The sequence below is a fragment of the Molothrus ater genome, chromosome 2, assembly GCF_012460135.2.
Source record: "Molothrus ater isolate BHLD 08-10-18 breed brown headed cowbird chromosome 2, BPBGC_Mater_1.1, whole genome shotgun sequence".
Taxonomy (NCBI): Eukaryota; Metazoa; Chordata; class Aves; order Passeriformes; family Icteridae; genus Molothrus; species Molothrus ater.
In genome coordinates, this window is record NC_050479.2 from 16,345,855 (window position 1) to 16,372,643 (window position 26,789).

The 26,789-nt window shown below is 37.9% G+C and overlaps 1 protein-coding gene across 3 annotated transcripts in view; it reads right to left on the minus strand.

Moving 5' to 3' along the window:
• Positions 1-26,789, minus strand: part of CDKL5 (cyclin dependent kinase like 5) — a 131,612-nt gene that overhangs the window by 67,781 nt on the left and 37,042 nt on the right. For all 3 annotated transcript variants that reach the window (XM_036387454.2, XM_054514038.1, XM_036387464.2), the window contains exons 2-3: positions 14,608-14,838; positions 14,043-14,077 (exon numbers count right to left, since the gene is read on the minus strand). In XM_036387454.2, the coding sequence (XP_036243347.1) occupies positions 14,043-14,077; positions 14,608-14,671 (99 nt within the window). In that variant the 5' untranslated portion in view covers positions 14,672-14,838. The remainder of the gene's footprint in view (positions 1-14,042; positions 14,078-14,607; positions 14,839-26,789) is intronic.

A 26,789-nucleotide genomic window follows, 5' to 3' on the forward strand; every position in this document is an offset into this window, starting at 1 on the left:
TATTCATTTAAAAAGAGGTGAAAGAAAAAGTAACAATTCAAAAAGCTTTATGATTCTTTGTAGAGTAAAGGTTTTGAACCTTTTACTTCACAAAATTTCTCATTAATGTTCAGTAACAGGACTCCTACTTCAGATTTGATTTAAGATGATGACAAAAATCCAAAAGCTAAACCTGTGCAAGTAAGCTTGGAGCTTCATTGCAGCACTTGGTCTAAACTAGATGCAGATATGGAAAACAAAGCTTCCCCAGAGGAAGGGTGCCTTCTGTCCTTTGTAAACTGATATAGTAGCAAGCCTTCTGGTGGTACAGAGAGTAAACAATAGTTCTAACAGCAGTTTGTTGACTAGCATTTGTGCTTGAATGTGCTAAATTTGACTTGGTTTCATCATAACATGATTCTGGGTGTGATTTCTTCTTTTTTTTAAAATTACACAACATTGCAGTATAAGATTATATAGCAATAGCTCTGGATATGTAGCAATAAACAAAAAATTTAGCAATTGAGTAAATTGATTACTTCAAATGCAGTTGAAATCTTCATGGAAAAGAAAAAAAGAATTAGTCTCATCACACAGGTTTCATTTAGGTAGTACTGTTTGAATAGTCAATCACCACCACCTCTTCAAAAAATGAAAAGGTGGCCTTGAAGAACATTAGTTGTTAACCTATCCCAGTCTAAAAATCCAGATAAAAACCTTAAACAAATCCATAGATAAGAGATCCCTATTCCTAATTATTCCTTTACTTTTGTCTTTCCACATATTTGTTCTTTGCAAGAATAAACTATGCCCTCATAATTTGATTCCTAGCCAGATCTGTTCAGGAAGGGCATGTTCTTCCACTGAAAAATTCTAGGTCTTATTGTTTACTGTAGATACAGAGCTATAAAACTAAACAGAGCTTTCATTTCCATTTTTCTTTTAATAGCTCAGAAGTGCTAAAAGATTGTCTTTGTTCACACAAACATATTTTGGAAAAAACACAAGACACTTTAGCAATAAAGATAAATTTTCAGAAAGTTCCTGAAACACAATCTTCAGATGAAGAGACAAGTGAAAGCTGAGAAAATATAATCACAAGACTTGGGCTGTGAAATTTTTATTCATATTTTTGTTAAAGCCTTGTACATGCCTGCTATATACTTTGATAAAAGAAGAGATTTATTGCCATTCATATTTTATACTGAGACACAAGTGTTCAGTTCTCCTTACATCCATAAAAATGAAACTTGCAACAGTGTGCTAACCAGTACATCCAAAAACCTTTGCAGAAGTTACAGAAGGAACAGGCTAGTAGCATTTTCTAAAACTGACCAGAAGAGACCACTCTGCTGTAACTCATTAATTAAGCAAATATGTGTGTATTAATTAAACAAATATGTGTGTGTATGTGTGTGCACACCTGTGCACAGCTCTGTACGTGTGCCCATGTGTAATGGGAAGGATGCTGGTAAAGGAACAGAAGCTCATCCACAACAATACATATGAAACATTATCCATTTCATTGAGAACCCTACTAAGCAGACACCAAGAATATTATAGACAGGCTGATCACCTTTGACTTGCTTCTCTGGCCTTGCCATCATCTAGACATCTACTCTGCATTCTCTTTTATGTTATCTGAGGAATATGGATGAAGGGGGCACTACACCCCAGAATTTCTGAGGAGAAATGCCACTCCCTCACTTTTCATTTTTTCTAAACCTGCTAGAGCCCATGGGATGGATGTTGTTTGGCCTAGGTTTAGCCTTTCTAAAAGACAATGGGGAAGCTCCTACTGATTCTCTTTTGCTCCCCAAATAATTCCTTAGCACTGCAACAACATTTCTAGCAGGAAGTAGGAACAGTAAGCAGTGGAACACAACAGTGGAAGCAGGAAGGACTTACAAAATTAGAACAGGTTCAAAGCCCAGGGTGCAAGTCCATCAGATACTATCCTGTATGTTTCTTAACACCATTCCTCACTAGCTGATGCTTTGAGGGAGAAAAAATGGTAGGCACCACTTGGATGAGTTTTTCACACTAACAGGCACAGAAAACTTGATCCTGTAGAAGCAGCAGCTAGTCAGCTCTGCTCTGCAGATGGCATTGCCTGCAACATATTTCTGTGCATAAACATGGCATTACTCTATCTCTGTTGGAAATGTTAATTGATTTCAAGAAGATAGCTTGCCTCCTGGTCAACATGCATACTGTCAAAAGAAGAGGTAGGTGGAACCAGTAAAGTTTTTTAAATCCTGCAGAATTTGATCTTTCCACATCTCAGTGCATTATCACACTTAAAAATATCACCTATCTCTGTCTACCTCAAAACCACATTTCTTTAAAAGCCCATCTATAACTTAAAGGAAAATCAATAATGATGATAATCCTGTTCAGCCAAAGTTAAGTCTAAGAAAACTGTTTTGCAAACAATTTTCAGCACACTTGAATCTGTGGTAATCTTCTGTTCTTAGAACTGTATGAAAAATATACTTCATAATATGCAATTGGGAAGGAGTTCTCAGTGTTGCAAGGATTCTTTCTTGACTGAAAGATTAGGAGAGCTGCTTAATAAGGCAGCACACTTCTATGCCAAAAACTGAAAAAAAGAACAACCACCCTTTCAGAGACATAGGTATCTTGTTTCTGCTGCAGGAGTGTGTAATAGATCAAGGTATGAATAGGGTATTGGAGGAAGAACTGAGTGCATACACAAGCATGCACGAGCATGAGAACAAACTGCGCAGGGTTTCAAGAAAAAACACTGTTGATAATCAAGAATATTGTTCATGGGACGGTGCTTCAAAAGTAAAATTGAGTAAAACATTATGCCAAGGCCAGAAGGTTGCAGCACAGCTGATTCACAAGCAGACCATGCATTCCCCAACAGGAGGATGGCCACAAGGTTGCAGCTCATAATACATGAGCCCATCTTCTGTTAGCCCATCAAGGATTATGAACATACTTTCCAAAGACAAACTCCAAACAAGCAAAAGCAGAAAACAGACCCATGGAAGTTGAAGAAAGCAAGATTGAAGCTAAGGACTATCCTATAACAACAGACAACATCTAAACATTATATATACACAAAAGATGTAAGAACTTGTTTTTCATCACCACCCAGAGGAACTTCAGAGATAAAGTGGGGACATGAGAGCTCCTTACCCTTGTCCTCCATCCTGCATGCTGGAGATACTACCCAAATCAGACACCTCTCTCGAGCACACACACATCCCTTCATACTTCTAAGTGTGTGGGTAAAAGGGTACAAGTGAATGAAACCATGAAGAAATGGGCATCCATGAGTACAAGCATTTCACTTGAAGATCTGCAAACATTCCCTTTATGCAAGACTGACACTGAACTTCATTACACCGATCTTTGTACACCCAGTACTGTACAGAAATTAGTCTTGAGGAAGAAACAGAAGATGCCTTATCAAAGCTTTTAAGGGGCAAGCAACTATAAGTTGGAGAGCAATGCTAGTATCTGTTTCCAAAAAAGAGTTACCTGTTCTGTTCAGAAACAAATCCTCACTTTTATACACGTCTGAAAAAGTGAAAATAAAATTGCATAAAGTGTGTGATTTCTCATAATGAGCAAAGTAAAGCCATTATGTTCTACGGTGTTAGGGCTTAAAAGGGACTTGCATAAAGATTGATCTAATTTAGCAATTTAAACAAAAATGCATCAGGGATAGTAAAAATGCTAATAGTTTATAAATCCAGACAATGTTTTAGTTTTTATCTTAAATAAGAAAAGCATAAATAGATATACTTTAGAAAATGAAAAGCTAGCTTGCAATTGGACTATTCTTGAAAAAAAGCAAGCAGCAGACTCATTGAGCTTTATTGTCCAGGTGCAGCTACACACAGCAAAAAGAAGTATGTCTTTTGAAGAGTTTCAGAATTGCAATATGTGTATAAGGCATAGATCTCATAAAGAGTGACTCCAGTTCTCTGCACACATTTAACAACTGCTGTTGGTGCAAAAAAGAGCAGAAAGCAGTCTTAGCAAAAGTGGTCCCTCTTCAAGAGCTCAGCCTGCCTTCCCACTGTATCCAGAATTTCTTGATCACCACACTCTGATGTGAGGTTTGTCTAGTCCCTTACTTAGGCTTTTAGCTATGATCAAACACACATTAAAAGTAAAATTATTAGGTCCTCTGCACAAGAACTTACAAGTTTGTACAAATTTTAACAGCTGTAATGGTATAAAAGGAAACCACTTTTTCCCCATTTATTGTTATCCAGGCTTTGAATGAGAAGTAAATACCACAATACTTGAAAAGAAGTTTAAAAATCCAACCATTTTTATTCAAAAATAATAAAAAGGGTTTTTTTTATATATATATTTTAGGAGGGTATTCCATGAGTTAGGAATTACACAGAAGTGAGTAATCAAGGAAATATAAATTGCTTTAACCAGGACATTCAGAGAGACAACTTACTATTTAAAAACACACTGTAATCTTTACTGATAAAAAAACACAGTGCAAGAAGAGCCTACAGTTCTCAGAAAAAAAGGAGATTATAGGAAAGTTTTCTCTGTTATTGTGAATGTTTTACCTACAGTGTCAAAGCTAGTTTTTCAGGACTTCTGAGTTTTAGAAAAAAGGACTTTAAATTCACAAAAAAAAAATAGGAAAATAAGGTAATGTGAATGGCATATTCAAGACACCTTAGTGTATTTAAATTTTAGATCAACTTGGTTGATACAAATAATTTTGAAAGCCAGACAGATATCCAGACCCATTTTTACCAAGGTACATTTAATAATCCACATGAATGATCTTCTGAAACACTGAGTTATGCTCCTAGTGGCCTTTGTTTAAATACAGCGTGTCCAGAAATCAATTATTAACCTAGTGCTCTTAGAGCTGCTCATGTGTCTTAGAAAAGTTTAAAAACTCCACAAGAATCCCTCACAGGAAAACAATTAGCCTAAAATTTAGAAATACCATTTTGTTTGCATCAATTATGCTACACAGTAATTTGCAATTTGATGACAAGACCAGATTGTAATCCAATATTCAACCAAGTTCATACTACTACAGATGTAGTCCTATAATTAGCCATATGCTGTTCCCTCTCCCATATAATAATGTGCATTAACTATAAATTCCCTTGCTTGCACCGCTACTTTCCTAATGATCCAAAACCCTACATAAGGTCTCTAAAACTCATCCATTTAAATTTCTTCTGCTACTGCTTCTAAGAAATACTGTATTCGTGTTCCTAAACTTTAATTATCAGCATAACATTTTCAACTTTTTGCAAGAAAAAAATTATTTGTATGGATAGCCCTTGCTTTGGGTGCTCATCACATCCACACTTAAAAGCAAGTTTTCACTTACAAGGACCTTGAAATGAGATACAGCTCTACAAGCTGTTTGCAATTAAGAGCCATTAAGGGCAGCCACAGAACACACTGCTGCAGGTCTGAATATGATTCCTCTATTATTACAAGTGTAATGATATATAATCCCTTTGCAGATGGATTTTGCAGCAACTACTAGGGGGCTTGTTTATTGACTGGCAATGTTCCAAGCAAAGTTCTTACTTGTGGCATAAGCAGTAACCTTTCACTTAGCAACACCAGTAGCCACAGCAATAATTCATATAAATGATTATGTAAAATAGTATCAGAAATACATATAGTTTAAGAAACAAAGGAAGAAGGGCAAAATATATCCGGTTTATCCAGAGCCCTTAGTGTGACCAACTGGAAGAAACTGTCTGATTAAAATACTGATCTGAGATAGTGTGACTGCAACAAATTGCTTGTCTTGACTTAATTTAAATTGAAAACCATCAGTAATACATTTTATATATCCTTTCAAAGCAAGATGAATCACTCTTGTTATTTTTAACTCAGGCTTCTATGCTTCTTTCACCTACCTCCATTACTAAAGTACAAGGGTGATTCCCTGTTTCCCTCCCTTACCCGTGTTTTGAAGTTCTTCTGCAGCATCAGGTGTCTCTGCACCCCAGCTTTGTACTGCATGAAATGTTCTAATGGACAAGCCAACCTAAGCCATCCTAATTTGTGGTACTGAGAGCAAACACCCTCACACTGTACTTTAAACTGAACACATCTGAAAAGAAAAAAAATTTTTAGTATCCCCTTCCATAGCAAATTAATTTCTCCCCTCTGAAAGCTCTGTCTCTTATCTTTGCCCTGCACCTTCCATTTCTAGATACTAGTCGTGGGGAGCAAAGGAGGGATGGAATGAGAATTTATAGTACTGAATACCATCCAGGGTTCATAAAATGACAAGCACAAAGGAGAAGGTAAGGGAATGGAGTATCCTACAAGGGAAATTTCAAACACCAGTCTGGATTGTCAGAAAAGACTGAAAGGGAAACAACACAGCACAACTGTAGACATCAAAGCATCATCATTCCATTGATATGGCCACAAAGTGACTGATGTTATTAATAAAAAACATTAAATTTCACAAAATCATTGAATATCCTTAGCTAGAAATGACCTACAAGGATCCTGGAGTCCAACTCCTGGCCATGCACAGGACACCCCAGGAATCACACCATGTTCCTGAGAGTATTGTCCAAATACCTGTGGAACTCTGTCAGGCTTAATGCTGTGACCACCTCCCTGGGGAGCCTGTTCCAGCCTCTGGGTGAAGAACTTTTTTCTGATATCCAACCTAAACGTCCCTTACCATTCCCTCTGATAATTTAATGCACTTAAAAATGCATTCAGGCCCACTTTGTTGAACCCTGGCCAGGCCCTCTTAAAGAAATCATTGTATGTGACTGATAAAGATAGCAAGGGTTTATATACGATCAAATTAAATAAAACTCTGAAACAGAGCATATCTTAGCAACATATAGCAGAAGCAACAGACAGAAAACAATAAAATAAATGAAAAAATTATCTAGAACTATCTTACTTCATCCCCTCATCCTACATAGCCTTGCAAGTGTGAACCCAAATGCTTACTTCACTTAGTCCCAGGAATGAGACTTTGGGAAAATTAGCACAACACCAAAGATCTATTTTTGTTTTCAGTAGTGTGGATTAGTCATTTTAGAATCTGATAGTTTCCTCAAAATTAGTGCTTTAATGGTTTTTATTAAGAAATGTATTACGAAAAAACTCTTTAAAAATAATTGAAGAATGAGAGAGACTTGGGAATAAGATTTTAAGGAAAAGAAATAAAAGGCAGCACTATTGTGATAAAGAGAATGTTATAGCCCACCTTGGGAGTGAGAGGGGAGATTGAATTAGTAGTGGTCTGCTCAAGCTGTGGGAACTCAACAAGTTCAGTTTCTATGTTCCATTCTGCATAACTATCTGATCTTTGGAGCACTAACAGTACACACATGAATCTTCCACTTCCTTGAATGTAAATCAGCACTTTATTGACATCAATCATATTTAAAACCACACTGATACAATGCTATCTAATTGTCTGTTTCCCCCTGCCACAGGGGACTGAGAGGACTTTGGAAGAGGTTCAGGCAAAGACAAATGTCACAATGCATCAATGAAAAATGAAAGCTATATAAACTGCCAATAGCATATTCCCATCTTCCTTGCATAGGAAGCAGTTACAGATGTTCATTGTATGTCTCCTACATGTTTAGGAAGCAATAGCTGAAGTGAATCAGCACTAATCAAGCTTGCCTCTCACTGCTGCACTCAAGGAAATGCCATAGAAGTAGAGTTTAGAAGTCCACCAAAAAATACTTTATATCTAACATTTCACACCAGAATTCTGTAAGGAATTCAAAAGGTAACTCACTGTCACATAGTGATGTTGAAGCAAGTGGTTATTAAAGAGTTACTATGACTCTCAGTACTATCACTTGCCTAATAGCTCTGTTTTCCTTACATAATACTGAGGACAGATCTCAACTCTGACTACTGCAAACATTTACTACTGGCAACCTCTATTTATCCAGAAGGTCCAGAAAGTCTCATATTCATTGTATGTGTTTCACACAAGTTTTGGCTCAAAAAACCACCAGTGATATGATGTTTTAGCCCAAACATTAATGGAATAATCTTCCATAGGTAAGCTGCCATTACTGAAAGAAAACAGTATGCTGCACACAGATTTTACCCTGGCAACAATTAAAACCAAAAATCTTGCCACAAAGACAAACCAAATTTGATTAATTGAGAAAATTAGCATATTGCTTTTAATTACATACAAAAAAATAAGCATAAAACTTGAGGATGAGGGGAAAAACACAGGCAGCAATCTGGTCTCATTTTGAGAACTCAGATTTTTCATTTACTCATCATTTAATCTCTCAATCAACCAAACAGGAACTACTGTCAAATCAGTCACATCCAAAGTAAGATAAAAAAGAGCTGTACCCATTTCAGTACAAAAGATAAAAGATTATACCATAAAAGTTAAACTGCAATGACTGTATTCTTCAGTCCAAGTACTTGACTTAACACATGCTGGGGAGCTGAGGAACCTTGAGAGCCAAATCTAAAGAAAGTACATGAAAAAATACAACACACTGAAAAAACCTACAACTTTGACAAACAAGTACACTTACCTTTTAACACTGAAGGGGAACTCAACAACATAAAAATGGTTAGCAGATTTGAAGTGTGAAGGTATTAATAACATCAGCAGACACAAGAGCTGGAAAAGGGATTCTAACATCCACCAGGAAAATTCAGAACTCTGCTTTTATGACAATATTAGACAAAACCCAAATGTTCTCATTTGCTCTATTAGAGCAGCATGACCAGATTACTCAGAAATTTTACGTACAGGCACCAGGAAAGACCAGGAGGAACTAGGAATTAGTGCACACTTCTAGAAACATGCATTATCTGAACTACCTGTCATCCTACATGATGGCACCACTCTTTAGGGGTACAGAAAATGTAGTGGAATAGCATTTGTGACCAGAGCTCTGCCACAACAGACACAGCCCATCTTTTATTAAATATCCTACAAAGGCAAGGATGTCCTTGCAGATAAGAAGGGGACTTGAATACATGTACATTTGCTTTCAAATAGCTAAGACAAAAGTCAAAAGTTCTTGCACAAGGGTTGGAAGACAGAACAACACAGGTTACATTAGGGGGAATACCTGCTTCAAAGCACCTTATGAAGAGAGCAAAATAGATAAAGCCTTTTTAAGGGAAGCCTTACAATAAGGTCCAGTTTTCACAAAGGACTTAGAGTATTCCAACATTTGCTGCTAGGGTAATACAGCATGATGGAGACAATCAGATTTTTGGAAAACAGAGAAGGCAATTGCTTGACACTGATCAATGAACCAACAGGAACATGAAGGCTGATGATAACCTCAGGGTTATCACACTGTGTGTGCACCCTGACAAAGACCACTGTACAAGGAGGAATTAGTGGTGCACGTCAGAGCTCATTGAGCTGGCCCAGGCTCAGCTGCCTGGACAGCAGGACAAACTCAGCCAGGTCACTGTACCAGAGGAGCCTGCAAGCAGCCCCACCCACCATCTGAGCTACATACCCTGCGTGGCCTTGCCTTTATCCAGGGATGTAGCCAGAAGTTCTCCTGAGTACATCTTTCTGTTTGACAATAGAATTGCTCAGGAGTTTTCTTTTAAAAGAATTCTGCAATAGCTTGAATAATGAAAATAGTGAAGAAACTCTTCTTACAGACTGGTCTTCACATAATGCTGCCCTCTGATCAGAGGCCATTTTGATGCTGCTCAACTGAAGATTCCCAGAATCTGAAGGGATGTAAGATCACCTGTTCCATTTTTACTTTATTATAGTGAAGTTAATACTCACTGACACACTTTAAATTACAATTTACAGAGCCTGTGTTCCTTTCTTATGGGTATTACAGCAGACCAGCATCTCCACCAACGACAGTGGAATTTAAGATTCTGAAATAATTAAGAGAGAAGGACAATAGAAATACAGCCCTGGACTTTCAAAAGACCAGATTTCACCTTGTTCTAGGATCTGCTTGGAGACAGCCCTGAAGAGCAAAGGAGCCTATGAGAGGTGTTTGTTCTACAAGAATTACCTCCTCTAAGCACAGTGATGGCCATGGGAAAATTTTCTCAAGTTGGCCAGCATTGGTGAAAGGGGAATTCCTGACTCTGCTCAAACACAAACAAATAGTGTGAAGTGTGAAGAAGTGGATTACCTGTAGAAACATTAAAAAAAAATGTTTTCAAAGGGAAAACTAAGAAAACCATGACCCTGCTGGTCCATAGGGATTCTAGTAATAAAATACATGAAAGAGGCTGAGATACTCAAAAGAAATGTAATGATTCTGCTACATATGCATATTCACTTTATTTTCTAATGAGTAAAATGTACCTTTCTTCAAGGGATCAGCAAATATTTCTTTAATGTATTCTGAGGCAGACAAACAACTTACCAGAACACAATGCAAGAGTATTACAGAAGGCTCAAACAAGGCAAAATTAAATATTAGGCTAAGAAGACATTGTCTCAAAGTATTAAACCTATTCCAGAGGTTATTCTTCATTATTCTTCAATGCACTGAAGTGCCAAATAATTCTAACTAACATTTATTTTTGTTTCTTTTTAATATGGGAACTGAGTGGTGTTTATCTCAAAGAAAAAGGTCTAAAAATGCCTCATGCTATTAAGAACCACCAAAACCAGACACATTCCTAAAATAAAAGACAAAAAGCCCATCTCATTAGGCAGGAGATGTTGGACTTATAAGAACAACTGGCACCAAACTTCCAATCATTAAACTGTATACCCTCAGGCTCCAGACCTTTGGTAACACACAGCACACTGCAAGAGAAGAAGAAGTCAAGGAGATTTCATCCATTTCAACTATGCTTTTAGAGAAACTGCATCACCACACACCTTCCTGCACACCTGGCTAACCTAAAAAACCACCCTCAATTTATACATACAAATATATGTGTATAGGCATAGAATCATAGAATGTCCTGAGTTGGAAGGGACTCACAAGAATCACCAAAGTCCAGCTCCTGGCCTTGCACATGACACCCCAAGAATCAGAGCATTTGCCTGAGAGCCTTGTCCAAGTGCCTCTCATGGTCTGACTGCCTGCTTAGATGAACCTGCCTTCCTCTCCAGCCTGGCTTGTGGTGAGCTCTGCCTCATCCTGAGAAACAACCCCTGTTCCAGCATCATCATCATCTTCTCCACTTCCCTCAGGCATCTAAGGATTTACCTCATTTCTATAAACTCTACTTGCAGCTGCAATTGCCAGCGTTCCTCCTATAAACACAATTTATTATCTCACAGTGCAACATTTCCTTTTCACACTGGCTTTTGGCTTAATTTTTTCTCTAGGCTTCTTTCTCCATGTGCCCATCTTTGGAGACCTATGGCTGTACCACAGCACCTTCCTATCATATTAATGCCCAACAACTCTGCATGAAGCAGGAAGACCACTTTGTAAAGTAAAAGGGATATTAGTTTTATTTAAAGGGCAAGCATTTGACAAATCTCAAACATTAGCAAAGACTTTTCCTCAGCCATGATCTCTGACACTACTGAAGTGTTCAAGTGGCTTCCCTTTCCAGAAAACAGCCAAATACAAACAAGCCAAGACAGCTTTTTAAAATAGTTTGTAACTATCAAATGTATTTCCAGTATTTTTAAACACAAGGCACTTCAGTGTATTTCCTCGGGAAACATCCTCTGACTAAATGAAAAAAATAGGAAAAAGCTTTTCAGAGCATCATCTCCACTTTTTTTCAACATTACTTGCATTAGCTTAGCATCAGAAAAAAACCCTCAGATAAACAAGTAATCTTTATGCACAAACCACAATTAGCAATGAAGGATTTGGGATAAAAACAGTCTGTATAATAATGTAAATACAGTCATTCTAGAGGACCTAGTTTAGCTTTTCTGGTAATGTTCTTTTACCAAAGGAAAAATACATCTAATAATGACAAGGTATTTGTTCCTGATGCCATTCTCTCCTATTTAAATCTATATACATATGCCACTGAAATGCACTGAGGTAAAAAGCTATATATTTAGTGAAGCACTAGTGGATTATATGTTGGAAAATTGCTGCAATTAAGGGCTGGCTCCTCACTTCACAGAAAATTTATCCTCTCAACAATACACTGGAGATATAAAATAGCTGGGAATTTGATCCTGGCAAATTACCACTATTTATAAACATTACTATAAATACTTCTATATTCAAAAGTATGTCCACCAGCAGCCACACAGTAAAAAATTAAAAAAAAAAAACCAAAAAGCAACAACAACAACAAAAAACAAACAAAGCAAAACAAACAAAAAACCCACCAAAAACAAACAAAACAAAACAAAACAAAACCCCAAAACACCCAAAAACACAATAAAAACCCCCAAACCATACATCCTTGCATTTCCAGGTAAGTCTGTTAAGACTGTATGAAAGTGTATTTCACCTTTGTATTCCCATCCAAGTAGGAATGGCCAACATTTAACTTTTAGACAGTTACTCTTTTTTTGGTAAAACAGACAGCTTCTAAACTCATGTGCTCTCAGAAGCTCGGTGCAGCTCGTTTTAAGTGAGAATCATACATCAGTTAAGATGAAAACAGCAACATGCCTCACCTTTTTCTTTAGGTCTCCAAAAACTGGAAACCCTAGGTCATAGTAAACCACCTGCTAGAAGCTTAAAGCAATACCACTTTGTTTTAAACATTTAGCACAGCTGTTTCCATCAAGACAAAGCTGTAGAACAAAATGGTGTGACTACTAGAAAATTAGATGCTCACAAGGAAGGCAGCAGTCTTACACAGGCTGTTGGAACATTTCCCTGTGCTAAAGGAAAGACTTTCCTTTCTAGATATCTGGTGTGCTGTAAGGTATTCTCATAGGAACCTGGACAACAGCTTACCCTGCCAATACACCATACTTCTGGAGTACTGAACTCTTCTGCATGAGCGTGAATAGACATGCACAGCTTAAATTTCACTCAGCAATGCAGGAAATCTGAGAAACTTATTGAGTCTGGGTGAGGTTACTTTCCACAAAGAACAGAGATGCCTCGTAAAAACTCCATCATCACTACCCCGGTGTTCTCAAACTACTCACCCTGAATTTTCATACCATAAATATCTAAAAAGTTCCAACTTACCTAAGTCACTATTTTGACTGTTATACATCCCCAAGCCCAACAAAGCTTCAGCTGGAGAGTATCTTAAGTTCCATTTTTTTTTCCCATTTTTTAGTTAGTACAACAATGTAAGACACACCAGATAGAACCATACACTGTGTGCAAAAGCCCTTCTGTGTACACCCTAAAAGCCACCATAGGAACATAAACCCTCTGCACAGTCCGAACTTTTTCTGGAAAAAAGGTATGAACTACATAAAAAGACTTGTATATATTCCTGGATCACTACGATTCTGTGATTCTGAAATGTTTTGCTTCAGAGAAGTTATTTTGTTAAATGCAGCTTTAAACACTGCAGCTTCAAAGACAGCAAAGTAGTTTGTGTCAGCTCTGTGTTGATGAGCAGCAAGTTCAGATGCATCCAACTTACACACTAGTTAAAACAGTGTAGACAGGTTGCCAGACTTCATTTTTGTATCAAACAGTGGTTTTTCTTTCCTTCTTAACTTCTTCCTTTTCCAAATTAAAATCAACAACCAAAAAAGTCACTGCTTTTTCACTGCTATTTGATTATCCTACAGATGTCAAAATCAATCATGGAGTCCCCTTTGTCTCCCCTGCCCCTTCCAAGACAGCCAAGTGCTTCTACAGCAGTATCTGGCAAATAGTTTGGCATTCTAATTAAGACTGCTTGAGCATAAACTGTGCTCCAAAATATTTTGATATATTTTCTTTAAAACTCTCTAAGTTGAAATTAATTAAATATTAGTAATATTTCAGAGAAATATTAAACACAAAAAACTGAGATCTGGTACTAGATATAGCCATTTCCCCTGAAACTTGCAATTAATATTGCTTTAAGTAACCTTCTGCATGGGAAAGTCCACCCCAGATGCCATGTCATACATATTAACATGTTAGCTCTCATCAAAAGTCACTGCTTCACTCAAACACCAACATTTCCCTCTGACCTGAAAGTAATTCACTTACCTTGTGTCTGCATTTAAGTACAACGCCATAGGCTCCTGAAACAGAGAAGATGAGAGATAAGTCATCTCAAAGCAGAAAAAAATTTAAAGTGGCAAGATAAAACAGTGTTCAGCAACCCCCTAACTACAGAAGTAACATTGTTCCCAGTATTATTATTCAGAACTTACATACATAGGTACTAAATCTCTGTACACTGAAACAATTCCATAAAAATTGCTCAAAAGTAAATGGATTTTAAAACACTGAAATTATTTTTTAAAAATATGCTTGTAGGTAAGTTTGATAACTTGTCTAGTACCACTAATGACAAATCAATACATTAAACTTTTAAAAGGAAAAAAAAACCAAAACCACAAAAAACCCCAAGCCCCCACAAAACTGTTCTGTTTCTCTTCCCTTTATTTCAGCTTCCAAACTCCTTCATCCATCTGACAAGGAAATTAGTAGAAGCTATGTAATAAACCTAAATTAACACATTCAAGAAAAATCTTGCAGTTGGTAACTTATTATCATCTAAGTCAAATCTACAAAATTCTAATTAACCTTCTATTAAGATACTACTTACCTTCACCTACAACCCCAAGGATCTCAAATTTATTCATCACATTACCAATGTTAGGAATCTTCATCAAGACAAATTCCTCTTACAGTGAGAGCCACAAAACATGGCACAAATGGGACCCTCTGAAGATTTTGCAAAAGGCAGTTGTGAAAAGGCTCTTGGGAAAAAAAACTTCCACCTTGATCAATCAGACTTCTCACACCCCCTTTTAATTTCTAGGCAATCAATAGCTTCCTGGGGAAAGAACAGAAAATAACATAATTAGTACTTTGATTTATTTCAGTAAGAGAAAGCAATGGTACACAGACATTACACCAATACAGTCTAACAATTTTAACAGAGAATTAATTTACTTCTACATTTGATGATCAGGAGAGCTTAGCAGCAGCTATAATGGACAGAATCCATTGACACCATGCATCTGACACAGCAGCTGGCCTTGTAATCCCATACACAGGATGTCTATTACAATAATAACTAACTGGCATAAGGTAATTTTCTACAGAACCGAGGCAAACAAAAGTGTTGTCAGGAGCTACCTCAGTAAGCAAAAATAAGCTTGTAATTATTTATGGTCTGCTTGGTGTATGTTGATAGCTAGGTACAGAAACAAATTTTGTTTAGTTATTTTCTCATTTGTCCACTGTAATGATAAAAACGAAATGGCAGAAAGAACACTCTACAGGAGAAAATAGCTTTCTACTACTATTTTCTGTGATTATTAAGAAAAAAATGAAAGTAAACTAATTTGCTAGACTGACTAGGAATGAGATTTTAAAATTATTTCCATTATCAGCTTATTTAAGGAATAATTCAGGAAAGATAATGTCTTCAAAGGGTTTTTTTCCATGTTTCCCAAACACTGAAGCAATTTTTCAAATTAAGCAACTATAGATAGGGTAAAGAACAAAGTTTTTTGGCTGTTTTCAGCTTACCACTTCTCTGCTATCCTATCAGAAGTTTGATTTTACTAATTCACACTGCATTTGCTCCCTTAATTTTAACGGTATATATCCAACATTCAAAAACGGGGAAAGAAAAACCCTCAATTGCTTTCACCACGAATTGGAAATATACCATCTTCACAATTCAGTGACTCAAGGACAGAACTACTCATGAAGAACAGGATGGAAGTGAATACATTTAATTAAGTTATGTGTAATGGCTGAGTGTGACCCAATAATTCTGGGTTCAGCTCACACAAATGGGATGCCACTGTAAGCCAGGGGTGCTGGCCAAAAGCCCAGTTTCGACATGGTCATACACAACAAAAGGACAGCCCAAGGGTGGAGAGGAATCACAATGACATTTGCTTCAGCAAGACACAGGCAGATCATGTGGGGAGGGGTTGTTAGTTTAGAAAGAACTCCAGAGTTGATCAACCACAGTGATTTGAAAATAAAGCAGTGAGTTCCAAATTAAAGGGATAGTTAGGGTTTTCTGGTTTGCTTTTGTTTTTTAGAAAAAGCTGTCCAGTCCTTTATTAATTAATTACTGGTTTAATTAATAATTTTTTTTCTTCACTGGTGAATTGTACAAAATACTCCTTCCTTTCCCTTCCATATGTTCTCCTCCTATTTCATTTGGCATCTCCTCACAAAAGCCTTTTTGCTGTTTGTCCAGACTTTCTGGTTACACTAACGAACTTAAAAAAAATGAGGTCCTGGAAAAACAGGAGCATCTGCTCAGCTGCACCCATCAACAAGAGAACAGAGCCCACACTGAGCTGCTTCAGCTTTCTGCTGAGACAGGCTGGTGCCAGGCACAGGGTGCAGCTGGCTGTCCCCATGCTGCAGCTGAGGGACAGAAATACTGCCACGGACACCTTGAAACAACTATTGATGCCACTCTAACACAAGTGAGACACAACAAAACTGGTCAGCCAAACTCAGAACAGCAAAACTACTTGCCAGAGAGAAAGGAAAAGTAAGAAAATATATATTGTTTTCTATCAGCACTATTCAGTAACATCACCAAATCTTTTACCTCAGTTCCCAACATTATTCACTGACAAGTCCTACCAGAAATTAGTTTGTGATAAATTGATTACTTATCAGCTAATGTTATCACAGTACACTCTCATTCTGCCTAACAGTGTGCACAATACTTCTAGATATATGGTGAAACAGTAAAGAAACTTATGAGATAATGTACCAAAAGCTCAAGAAGAAATTAAGATGGCAGTTTCCTTTGTCCCTCATTCATAATTTCTAGATTTCTCATAAACTATTTAAATCTATACAGGCCTGCAGCTTGTGAGCCACTATTTTTATTTTCAGTTCTGCACGTTTATTCAGTATGAATTCTAGTTTTTTATTGGGAACAAAGGTTAGACTTGCAAGCAGCTAATCTTCCTTTCTCAAATCCCCCAGCTAGGGAGGTCGTGGATCCCCAACCCCAGCAGTGTTAAAGGCCAGGCTGGGTAAGGCCTTGAGCATCCTGAATAGTGGGAGGTGTTCCTGCACATGGCAGGGTTGGGAGAAGATGATATTTAAGGTCCCTTCTAACTCTTCAAATTCTATGATTCTATGAAATTCAATGCTGTATATCTTCTCCCCACTGATCACATCTTCCCTTTTCACTGCATTAGAAGAGCCACAGAAAGCTGATCCCCTGCTACCCCTGAATTCATGGCACCTAGAGTAACATTTGCAACTCCTTAAAGATAAGACCCTGCCAACTCACTTAGTGATCTTCACTCACCATTAGTGACACACTTCAGCTGGCCCAAAGAAACACACAAAGCAGCTCCCCTGATTCTCCCCAAAGTGCATCATGAGTGACTGACACCACAGGGAACACAGATGCACACAGGGGGGCTCCCAAAAGCAAACTGCACCCGAGTGAGTCCCTCTTTTACACTGGCTCCAGGCAGCTTTGTGCCCAATTCTGCTGAGGACACTTTATGAGAACTTAATTTTGAAATTAAAAGGAAAGCTAGTGTAAGATGGCTAGTGGCACACAGCAGTAGTATGGATTCATACCCAAACACTTTTTGCCCCAACTCTTTTGCCTCAAACTGGGCTATAATTCAAACATTAGTGAAGTCAGACTAGTTAGACCCATTTAATCTCTAGACAAAATTTATATGCTTATTTGAGATCTTTGTCTTCAAAAGCTGCTGAAAGATTAAAATCAAGCTGCTAAAATATTTTTTCAGTGGCAGTACCCACTATTTAGGATTCTTTTGTTTTTCAAAAGGCACTGGCCTTGTTAAGATTGTTTTGAGAATCACTGATTCTTGCAGGGAATCTGGTAACATGAACTCAAAACTCCATGAATGACACAGAGTCTTAACGAATGTCAGAGTCAGTAACTGTAGTAACAAAAACAAGGAAAAACACCTAAAAGTGTGTAACTTAAGCTTTAAACAAAAGCTTAAGCAAAAGAGAAACTTAAACAAAAAAGTAATTTCAAGAAAGTTTTCCATAGCAAGAACTACTTTATTCTGTAACGTAGTGAGGACAGGCCGGATTCTTTCAACTTGAACACTGGAAATAGCAAGGAAAACCTAATAGGGGCCACAATTTCATTCTTTGCACTGAGTGCCACTGGTCTGTTTTCCTAAGTTGCTTGCTGTCTAGAGTAACTGCTGCAGAAGTGGAAATAAGGCCCTCATTTACCTCTCAAAGTCTCTCAGTAGAGAGTCATTCTCCTAATATCCCTTTCTAAGGCAGCCAGATTCACAGCACATCAACAATTTATTAATTAAACCAACAGATCTGAGATGCTCTCAACATTGCCATCATATTCTACAAAAAACAGAGTAACTCAGCAAAATGAAACATCATGAGATGAACATCAAAAAATTAGTTTTATTTAATCCAGAAGTGTAATAGTGTGAGACTTTAATACAAAAGTAGCTGTTCTGCAATAGCATGTAAGGCTTATACATAAATCACAGAAAACATACAAACATTTTCAAAATGAGCATATAGACTACCTCAGCATTATGGTACCTGAACATTTGAATTGAAATTAAAGCAGTGGGGAAAACCCCTGCTTTTTCATAACTCCTTTTCCCTTCAGGACCATTAAGAATTCTAATGCATCACCCAAAAGCATCAGACTTAACCACTCAACCCAAAGCCTCAATGGTTAGAAATGCTATTCTTTATTTCATAATCATCAGTATCTGTGTGAAGAGAGAAGCACTTTTTACACAGTTAGATTTTAGTAGATACACTTAGTGAGAATAATGAAACATGTGAGGTAGATGTTTGGCTTCACAAAATGTAGAGAAATAAAACTGTTCTAGAAATACAGGTTAAATTTGTATATCTAGATCTTGAAAATCACGTATGAATTCCATTTATCATGACAGAAAGAATGCAATCTGCATCTGGCTGAACTTAGTTACAAACTTCTAACTGACTTCAAAGTCATCCATGAGCTTTTAAACAAGCTTCTTGCCAGCAGATAATACACCCCTCTTGCTCTTCTAAAACAAGAAGTAAACTTCATCTGTTTTATTTATTATGTTTACCCACCACGAGGCCACAACTAGGAATTTCTAGAGGCTGATTTACATTTTCCTCTGTGCATTAACAAAACAGCAGGTCCCTACACAAATGTAAAGAACTTATACCATACCATCTTTGATGGTTATGCATTAATCCACACCCTGGCATGTCTTCTGTCAAACAAGGTAGGTGGATGAAAGAAGCATTAACCACTTCTGTCAGCAACGATGCATCATTCAGCACCTTTACTCTTCCTCCCCAATATACATGTAGCTCTATTCATTGAGGTTTTCCAGGAAAACCCTAGTTAGATTTACAGGGACCCAACTCATTGTTATAGCAGTAAATACAAGTGACAGGGTAAAGAAAATAGGTGTGGTTTTGTTTTTTTTTTCTGGATTTATTGATCCAGAGGAATGTGTCACGTTTATTATAAGGAATTACTGATCAGGAAGAAAAAAATCAGTGTATGAAAAGCTGCAAGGAGGAAGCCAGCAGTAACATTCTGACTTAAGGAATGCAGGGAAAAATAATCCAATCATACTCCTAGTGACATTGTACCAATCTCACTCCATAATTTGGAAAAACAGGTACCACTTTATTTTTCCATTTTATGGAGGGACAGTAGACCTTCTAAATGAGATAAGATTCTGGAGAAAGAGCCATCAAGATTTCACAATATGAAGAAATCCACAACAAGGAAGGTGAAAAAAAGATAAAGCTGAAGAGATAAAAATCAACAAGAACTTAATTATAGCAAGCCATTTTTCATACTCAAAACTTTAATCTATCCTCCTCTGCTCATAAGAAAAAATTAGGAATGAAAAGAACAGCTGGTGAAAATAAATACAAAGTTTAGAAAGCTGTCAAAGTTGAACAAATTATGTAAAAGCAAAACACCAAGGTTCCTTGCACAGGCTCACAGATTTTTAAAATTCAGTTCCAGAAAGCTTTTCTTGACATTGCTAATATCAGCATTGGACCCTGACTTCACCATTGCTGGTTTTTGGAGAATTTGCTTGGGGTTTTTTGGTTTTGGGTTTTTTAATAGCTGTTGATACAACAAAACCTGCAAATGCATCTGAATGATTATACATCAATGGAAGGCATCATCATTTGAATGGCCTAAAGGCAACAGATCTCCATGGCCACAGGGCCAGGAGTGCATGGGGGAAGAACCTGAATAAAGTTCCCATCCTGCAGCAAGCAAACAACTAGAAAATGGGTGAAACAGTTCCCAACTATTCAAGACACCTGTTTGGTTAAATTCCTAATGGAAACCTGAGCTTGAAGGGCAGGGAAGAAATCATGATTTGGTTTGCTTTGTCTTGTTCTATGAGTGCTCTTTTTTTGTATCCAAGTACAGATTCAAAAATAAATTCAGCTCATCCTGGATACATGAACTAAATTCACTTCTCCGAGTTAAAACACAGGATTCACGATCTTCCCTAACAGCTGTGGCCAACTCAAAAAGAGTGGGTGCTTAGCAGGATGCTTCTAAGACCATACTGACAAATAAGCAGACTGATTATGAAAGCACTGAGCACAAAAGCAGCTCCCATGAGTCATAACAGGAGGACAGGAAAGACAATTTTGCTTCCATTTTAGTCTTGCTCTCCAGCAAGAACCTTAACAAGAAAGTCTATTGTGGGTGTGACAGCTTCTTACGCACTCGATGCCGGTCTTGGCGTATGCTGGGTGGGCCTCACTGTACCTGTGGCAGCTCTGAAGGAAAATCATCAGTGTGCAGAGGATAAAACTCCCAACAGCAACCTGTGAAACCCAAAGCCTTTGCAGCTTCTTCTGGCTCAAGGTGCCTGACCCTTTACACTTTCATTTCTATCCAAAACAGGTGCCCAACACATTTGTAGTTGAAGTAAAAGCACACTTTGGCTTAGTGATATATTCTTAGGCAAAGAGAAGGAATTATTTTATTTCTTTTACATAATAGAAGGTTTTATTTTATAACAGAATAGCTTGCTGTGGAAGAAGCTAATATTTTTTTATCTGACACAGTATTTGTAGTGGTCTCCTTGGAAGTTAGTTCTTGATTTTAATATTTCCTTCTTTCTTTTCAGAACAACAGTCTCCAATAATATAACCTATATTAATTTGTCACGTTGCCTATGATTTAGTCCCATATTATTTTTGACAATCTGCCATGGACTTTAAATCCTCAATATACTATTACAAAATAATATTACAGACTTTTTCATCTTTAGAAGCACCAAAAAAAAGCTGCTATTACACATCAGGACTCACTTTGCAGCTAATTCCAACGTTTAAAGATACATTCTTAGGAATAAGAAGGAAAAAAAAAGGCACGAGGGCAGAGGGTGTTCCTGTCCAAGAGAAGTACAATATATTCTCTTGAAGGGGACGTGTTAGAAGCAGCCAGCCAGCTGGAGGTCTGCTCTAAAGTCTGAGCTCAGCAGGGCAGCTGTGGAAGAATGGAGCTGCCAAGTGTGCCCATCACGCTCCGGGTCCCTGGCATCCTCTGGCACTGCCAGCTTCCTCTGCACAAGGGCAGCAGCCCCGACCAGCCCTGCACTGCTGCACTGCCAGGCTGGCTGCAGACAAAACAACACATGCACAAGTGCTGGCCACTTCAGGAAAAGTCCTCTGATGAATTCTTCACTGGATCAGCCACTGAATCTTTCATACGTGCACGCACAAAGCATGCTGGTGGTTTTGTGAGACTGAAATTCTGCTAATCTGACAAAGTTTTCCCCCTCCTTCCAACCCAGTTTTGTCTTCATTGTTCTAAAAATAACTCCCATTCACATTCTAAAAGTCAGATGTTCCTCTCTGCACTGTATTTGGCTGAGATGGATCTTTCTCATAAGAGTACAGAAAAGTAAAGGTGAATAAAAAGTATTTAAAAATAGCAAACAAATGCCAAAACTAAATTCTGTGGGCATTCTAATGCAGATCAGAACAACTGCAATGACTACTCTTCTTGTAATCTTCAAGCATATAATTAAATACAGATGACTGCTTCACTATCAAATAGGAAAAAGAAAACAACCCAAGAAACCCCTTTTTCTTTGAAAAGGGCATGCCAAATACATAGAACAAACAAAAGTATGAGGTGGGAGCCCCCCAAAACCTAGTACTAAATTACTAATAAAATACAATACATACAAATGAACAGCACTACATTCTACACTATAAAATTATTTATCATTGCTTCTTCACGCATTTTCCAAGCAAATAATTAGAACATTTTATTTAAATAATAATGATCCACCTTATACAATGCTAACCCTGAAAAGAATGCCATTAAAAGTTTTAAAAACAGACAAAAAGAAGCCACTCAACAATTAATGGTCCTAAGACAGGTCATTTCAAGAATAAATTCATATTAGTATGCAGGCATATGTGCAGGAGCACATTGAAAGAAACAACTGAAAGAGTTATCATAGGGTCGTCTGTCACTAAAGTCATTACAAGTGATTAAAATATGTGGTGGATAAATGGTGTACATTGGGGTTTTGTGGGGGAGTGCTGGAGGATTTTGTAATAATTTTGTTCAGGTTTGACTTACTTTTTAATTCCATCAATTCTTCTCTAATTCCATCAATCTCAAAGCAGATTGGTTAAAAAAAACCCAAAGAAATTAAAACCTATAGAAACATCTCTCCGTATTAATTTTCATCTGAATTTGAAGATATTGCTACTATTTCACTGTATGAAACTCTATTACAAGCTATTTGCCTCCAGTTTTACCAGCCAGGAATTGAACAGAGTATGATTAGTACTAAAAGTGCAAAAGTGTACTAAATGTGTTTATTTTACACTTCATAGCTGGGGCTTTTTTAAGATGTCTATTATCAGAGTAACTGAACACTAACCATGTTTAAATTCAAGGTGAGTTTTGCTACGCTTTCTAGTTGGAAAAAAAAAAACATTAAACTTACACAGGTGAATAAATCAATTAACTAAAACCCAAGTCAAGAAGACTAATCTCCAAAGTGGCTCAGACTGCATTAAGAGGTTATGACCATCACAATAAGATGAAGCTCAATAAAAAAGAATCACATTCCAAATAAAGAAGGAAAAAAACTCAACAACTGACATTTCTCCTAAATTAACATTATTTGTCAATTGTTAACTGTTATTAATATCACAACCTAGCAACATAGGCTTCCTTGAAGCAGAGGATAAAAGCTTAGTGTTCTGGAATGTCTCACTACAGAAACAGCAGCAGCAATGTATCATGGACCAAAGGCAATTTGAGGGAGGACTCTGAACATTAAACTGAAAACTCTGAAATAAAGTTTGTGTTCAATGCAAATCCACTGCAGAGAAAGTGCAGCAACAGAGCGTTGACTTGTGCTGTCAGGACAGATGTCCTCATGCTGAGCCACCTACAACACCTTCAGGTAGGGGAACTTCAGTTTGCTAAATTACTGCAAACATTTTTGGAAGATGCATTTTTGGAATTTGCAGTATGTGCAAGCAATTTTCCAGTAGAGGGAAAAAAAAAGCAAGAAACAAAAGCACAAATTTAATGTGCTGATCTCATCCAAAGGCAGTAGAAAAATAAATATTAATTATACTATCTCTCCCCTGTCCAGCCAAGAATACGAGTAGGGAATTGGCTGGCGGGAGGCAGCCAGAGAGTTGTGGTCAATGGCTCCATGTTCCAGTTGGAAGTTGGGGATGAGTGGTGTTCCTCAGGGCTCTGTGCTGAGTCCAGTGCACTTTAGTGCCTTTATTACTGACATGGACAGTGAGATTGAGTGCACCTCAGCAAGCTTACAGATTACAGAAGCTGAGTGGTACAGCTGACACAACAGAAGAACAAGATGACATCAGAGGGACCTGGAAAAACTTGAGGAGTGGGCCCATGAGAAGCTCATGAAGTTCTACAAGTCCAAGCACAAGGTGCGGCAAAGGGTCAGGGCTGTGAGAAGAAGCCATTGAGAGCAGAGAAGGACATGGGGGTTCCTTGGATGGATGAAGAGCTACATATGAGCCAACAAGTGCACTCAGGCACACTGGGCTGCAGCAAAAGCAGCCCAGCCAGCAGGTCAAGGAGGGGACTCTGCCCTCGTGAGACCCCAGCTGTGCAGCTGTGTCCAGTTGTGGGGTCCTCAGCACAAGAGAAACGTGAACGTACCAGAGCAGGTACAGAGGAGACCACACACAAAGATGGTCAGAGAGCTGGAGGATGTTTCCTACAGACAAGCTGAGAGAGCTGGGGCTGTTCAGCATGGAAAAGACCCTGGGGAGAGGGGGTTGGAACAAGATGGGCACTGAGGTCCCTTCCAACCCTAAGCCCTTCGTGATGCTCTGAGGAGCTGAGCAGACAGAGCGACTTTGGTGACAGTGGATGGCCAAGGTCAACCCCCCACAGATTCCTAGTTGTAAAGACATAGTCATGATGATGTCTTTTCCTCTCCTCTTTATTTCAACTGTTAGCTGCATTCTTAGGTGTTGTCTTTAATTACATGCTAAGCTCCTTGATGAGGAAACTTTTTGTGATGTTGAAGGCCTCTGGTGGTGTTATAAAATAACCAAGATATTGTTTGAAACCATGCTATGGTAACAGCTCTTTGCATGAACAGCATGCTGTGGTAAAATATAAGTCTTAAGGTAAGTCTTACCAGAAAACTCAGGAAAAAACTTCAAAAAAACTAGGAGAAAATTTGATTCATTTCTGGAAACAGGATGTGGTAATATTTTAATTTTTTAAATAATAAGCAATATCTTTTCAATGCCAGCTTCTATTATCACTTCAAAAGAGGAGCTATTACTTCACTTATTTTTTTAATTTCAGCCTAGTGGTTTCCACTTTGTAGTTAAAAGAAAGAAAAGGGAAATATTCTAAAGCCCACATAACACAAAAACTATCCTCATAATTAAAAGTACAAACATTCAGACTAACTTTCTTAATACAAATGAAGTCTGTACTTGCTCTATACCTTCATCAACCACCATTAATACACTGGTAAAACATTCATATCCAATGAATTTTGCTTAACTAGTACTTTTGTCCACACTATTAATCTGACAAAAATGTCTCTAAAGTAAATCAAGGAGTTTACTACTGAAGGCATGAACTAACCCCCCAGAAAATAAATAAAAGGTAAAAGGATATTATTTGCACCTTAATCTAAAGAGAAGAATCATCCAGATTAGAAGCTTAGGCATCACTGGAAAAATACTGAAACATAAATAGGAAATGGCAGATCCACGGCCTTTCTCCCACAGAGAAAGGCAAGGCAAGCAGAGTGTCTCCTGCTATGCTGACAGCTTCTTGCTTGAGAGATTCCCATGACAGCAAAAGCATGTCTGGATATGCAAGTGACCCAAAAGAGGACCTGAAAAACAGGTCCTGAGAAAAAGGACATACATCTAAACAGTAAATAATGCTGGCAGACCTACCAGAAGAAAGGTAATAAAAAACCTCATAATCCTAATTTTCATCCTTCATTTGTTTTCTATCCTTTGAGTCTTCCAAGTTTAATTATGGAGTGTGGAAGGTGGGAGGAGGAGAAGGGAAAAAAGAGGGAAGGCAGTGCTCCTGGCAAAGGACAAGAAGGGTGGGTGAGGGAGGAAGAGAAGGGAAACTACTGCAGGGAGTCACAAGAGAAGACAGTAAAAGACTGGCATATGGAGAAGTGTTGAAATGAAAGAAGAAAACAAAACTCTAAGGACAAGATGCTTCAGGCGTGAGCAATGAGTTCATCATGATATTTGAGATTTATATTAGTTTATAAAAAATACAGACTTGCAGCATCCAAAAGTCAATATTTGCATAACTGACTTTCTTGTTTCTTATATATCTAGTTACTTCTTGAACAAACAGGCTTCTAATATTCAGGGAAATAAAAGTAACTTGGGAGATATGAATGCAGAAAAATACACCCAGAAAAATACTGTCATTTATTTCCTGCAAAGGAAAAGCAAAAACTACTAAGAAAATAAGGACTGGCAACAATATAGGGCATACCATGTCTCAGAGGGTTAACTAGAACTTCCCAATATCCAGTTATACCTACTGACAAAGGCTGCTAGGGAGATGCTGAGGTGAAAGACTCCCAACCAAAGAGGAAACAGCTGTCTTTTGCTTGCAAGTAAGCTCTACAGAACCATATACATTGACAGGCCTGAATATTGGTCATCAAGGAACTAGACTGATATCAGGACATTTCCTCAGCCACCATGGCAGCAACCACAGAGCAGCAGCACAGGGAGCCCAGGCCTAACCCAGCACATCCAAGCCCAGCAGCCACTGCTCAGCAGGCAGGGAGGCAAGGCAGAGATTACAGTTTTAACCACACCACATCGCTCCTTTCCACTAATGTTCTCTTTGTGCCTTTCTAACATTAGAAGAATCATCTCCACCTTCCTTTGGAATCCAGATAGAATGGGTGATATGCTAGTTGCTCAGACAAAAAGTCAGAAATAATGTTGTAATCTCCTTTGGATTAGACCACTTTCTTCGTTGCTGAGGTTACATATGAAACCAATTCAAATGCATGTTTAACATTTAGGACTTTTTGTGGTGCTAGATATATATTTTATGTTCCCCTCCATTAAGATGTCAAAAAGCCCAACCAAACACAACCCACCAAAACAGCAGTTTACAGAGTTGAACACCTACTGCTGGAGAGAGATTTTTCTAATATATAGGAGTCATCCCCCCACAGCTGCAATGGAGAGCTAAAAGACAATCAAGTAATGTAAAGAGTCTCCCTCCCGAGCAGAAAG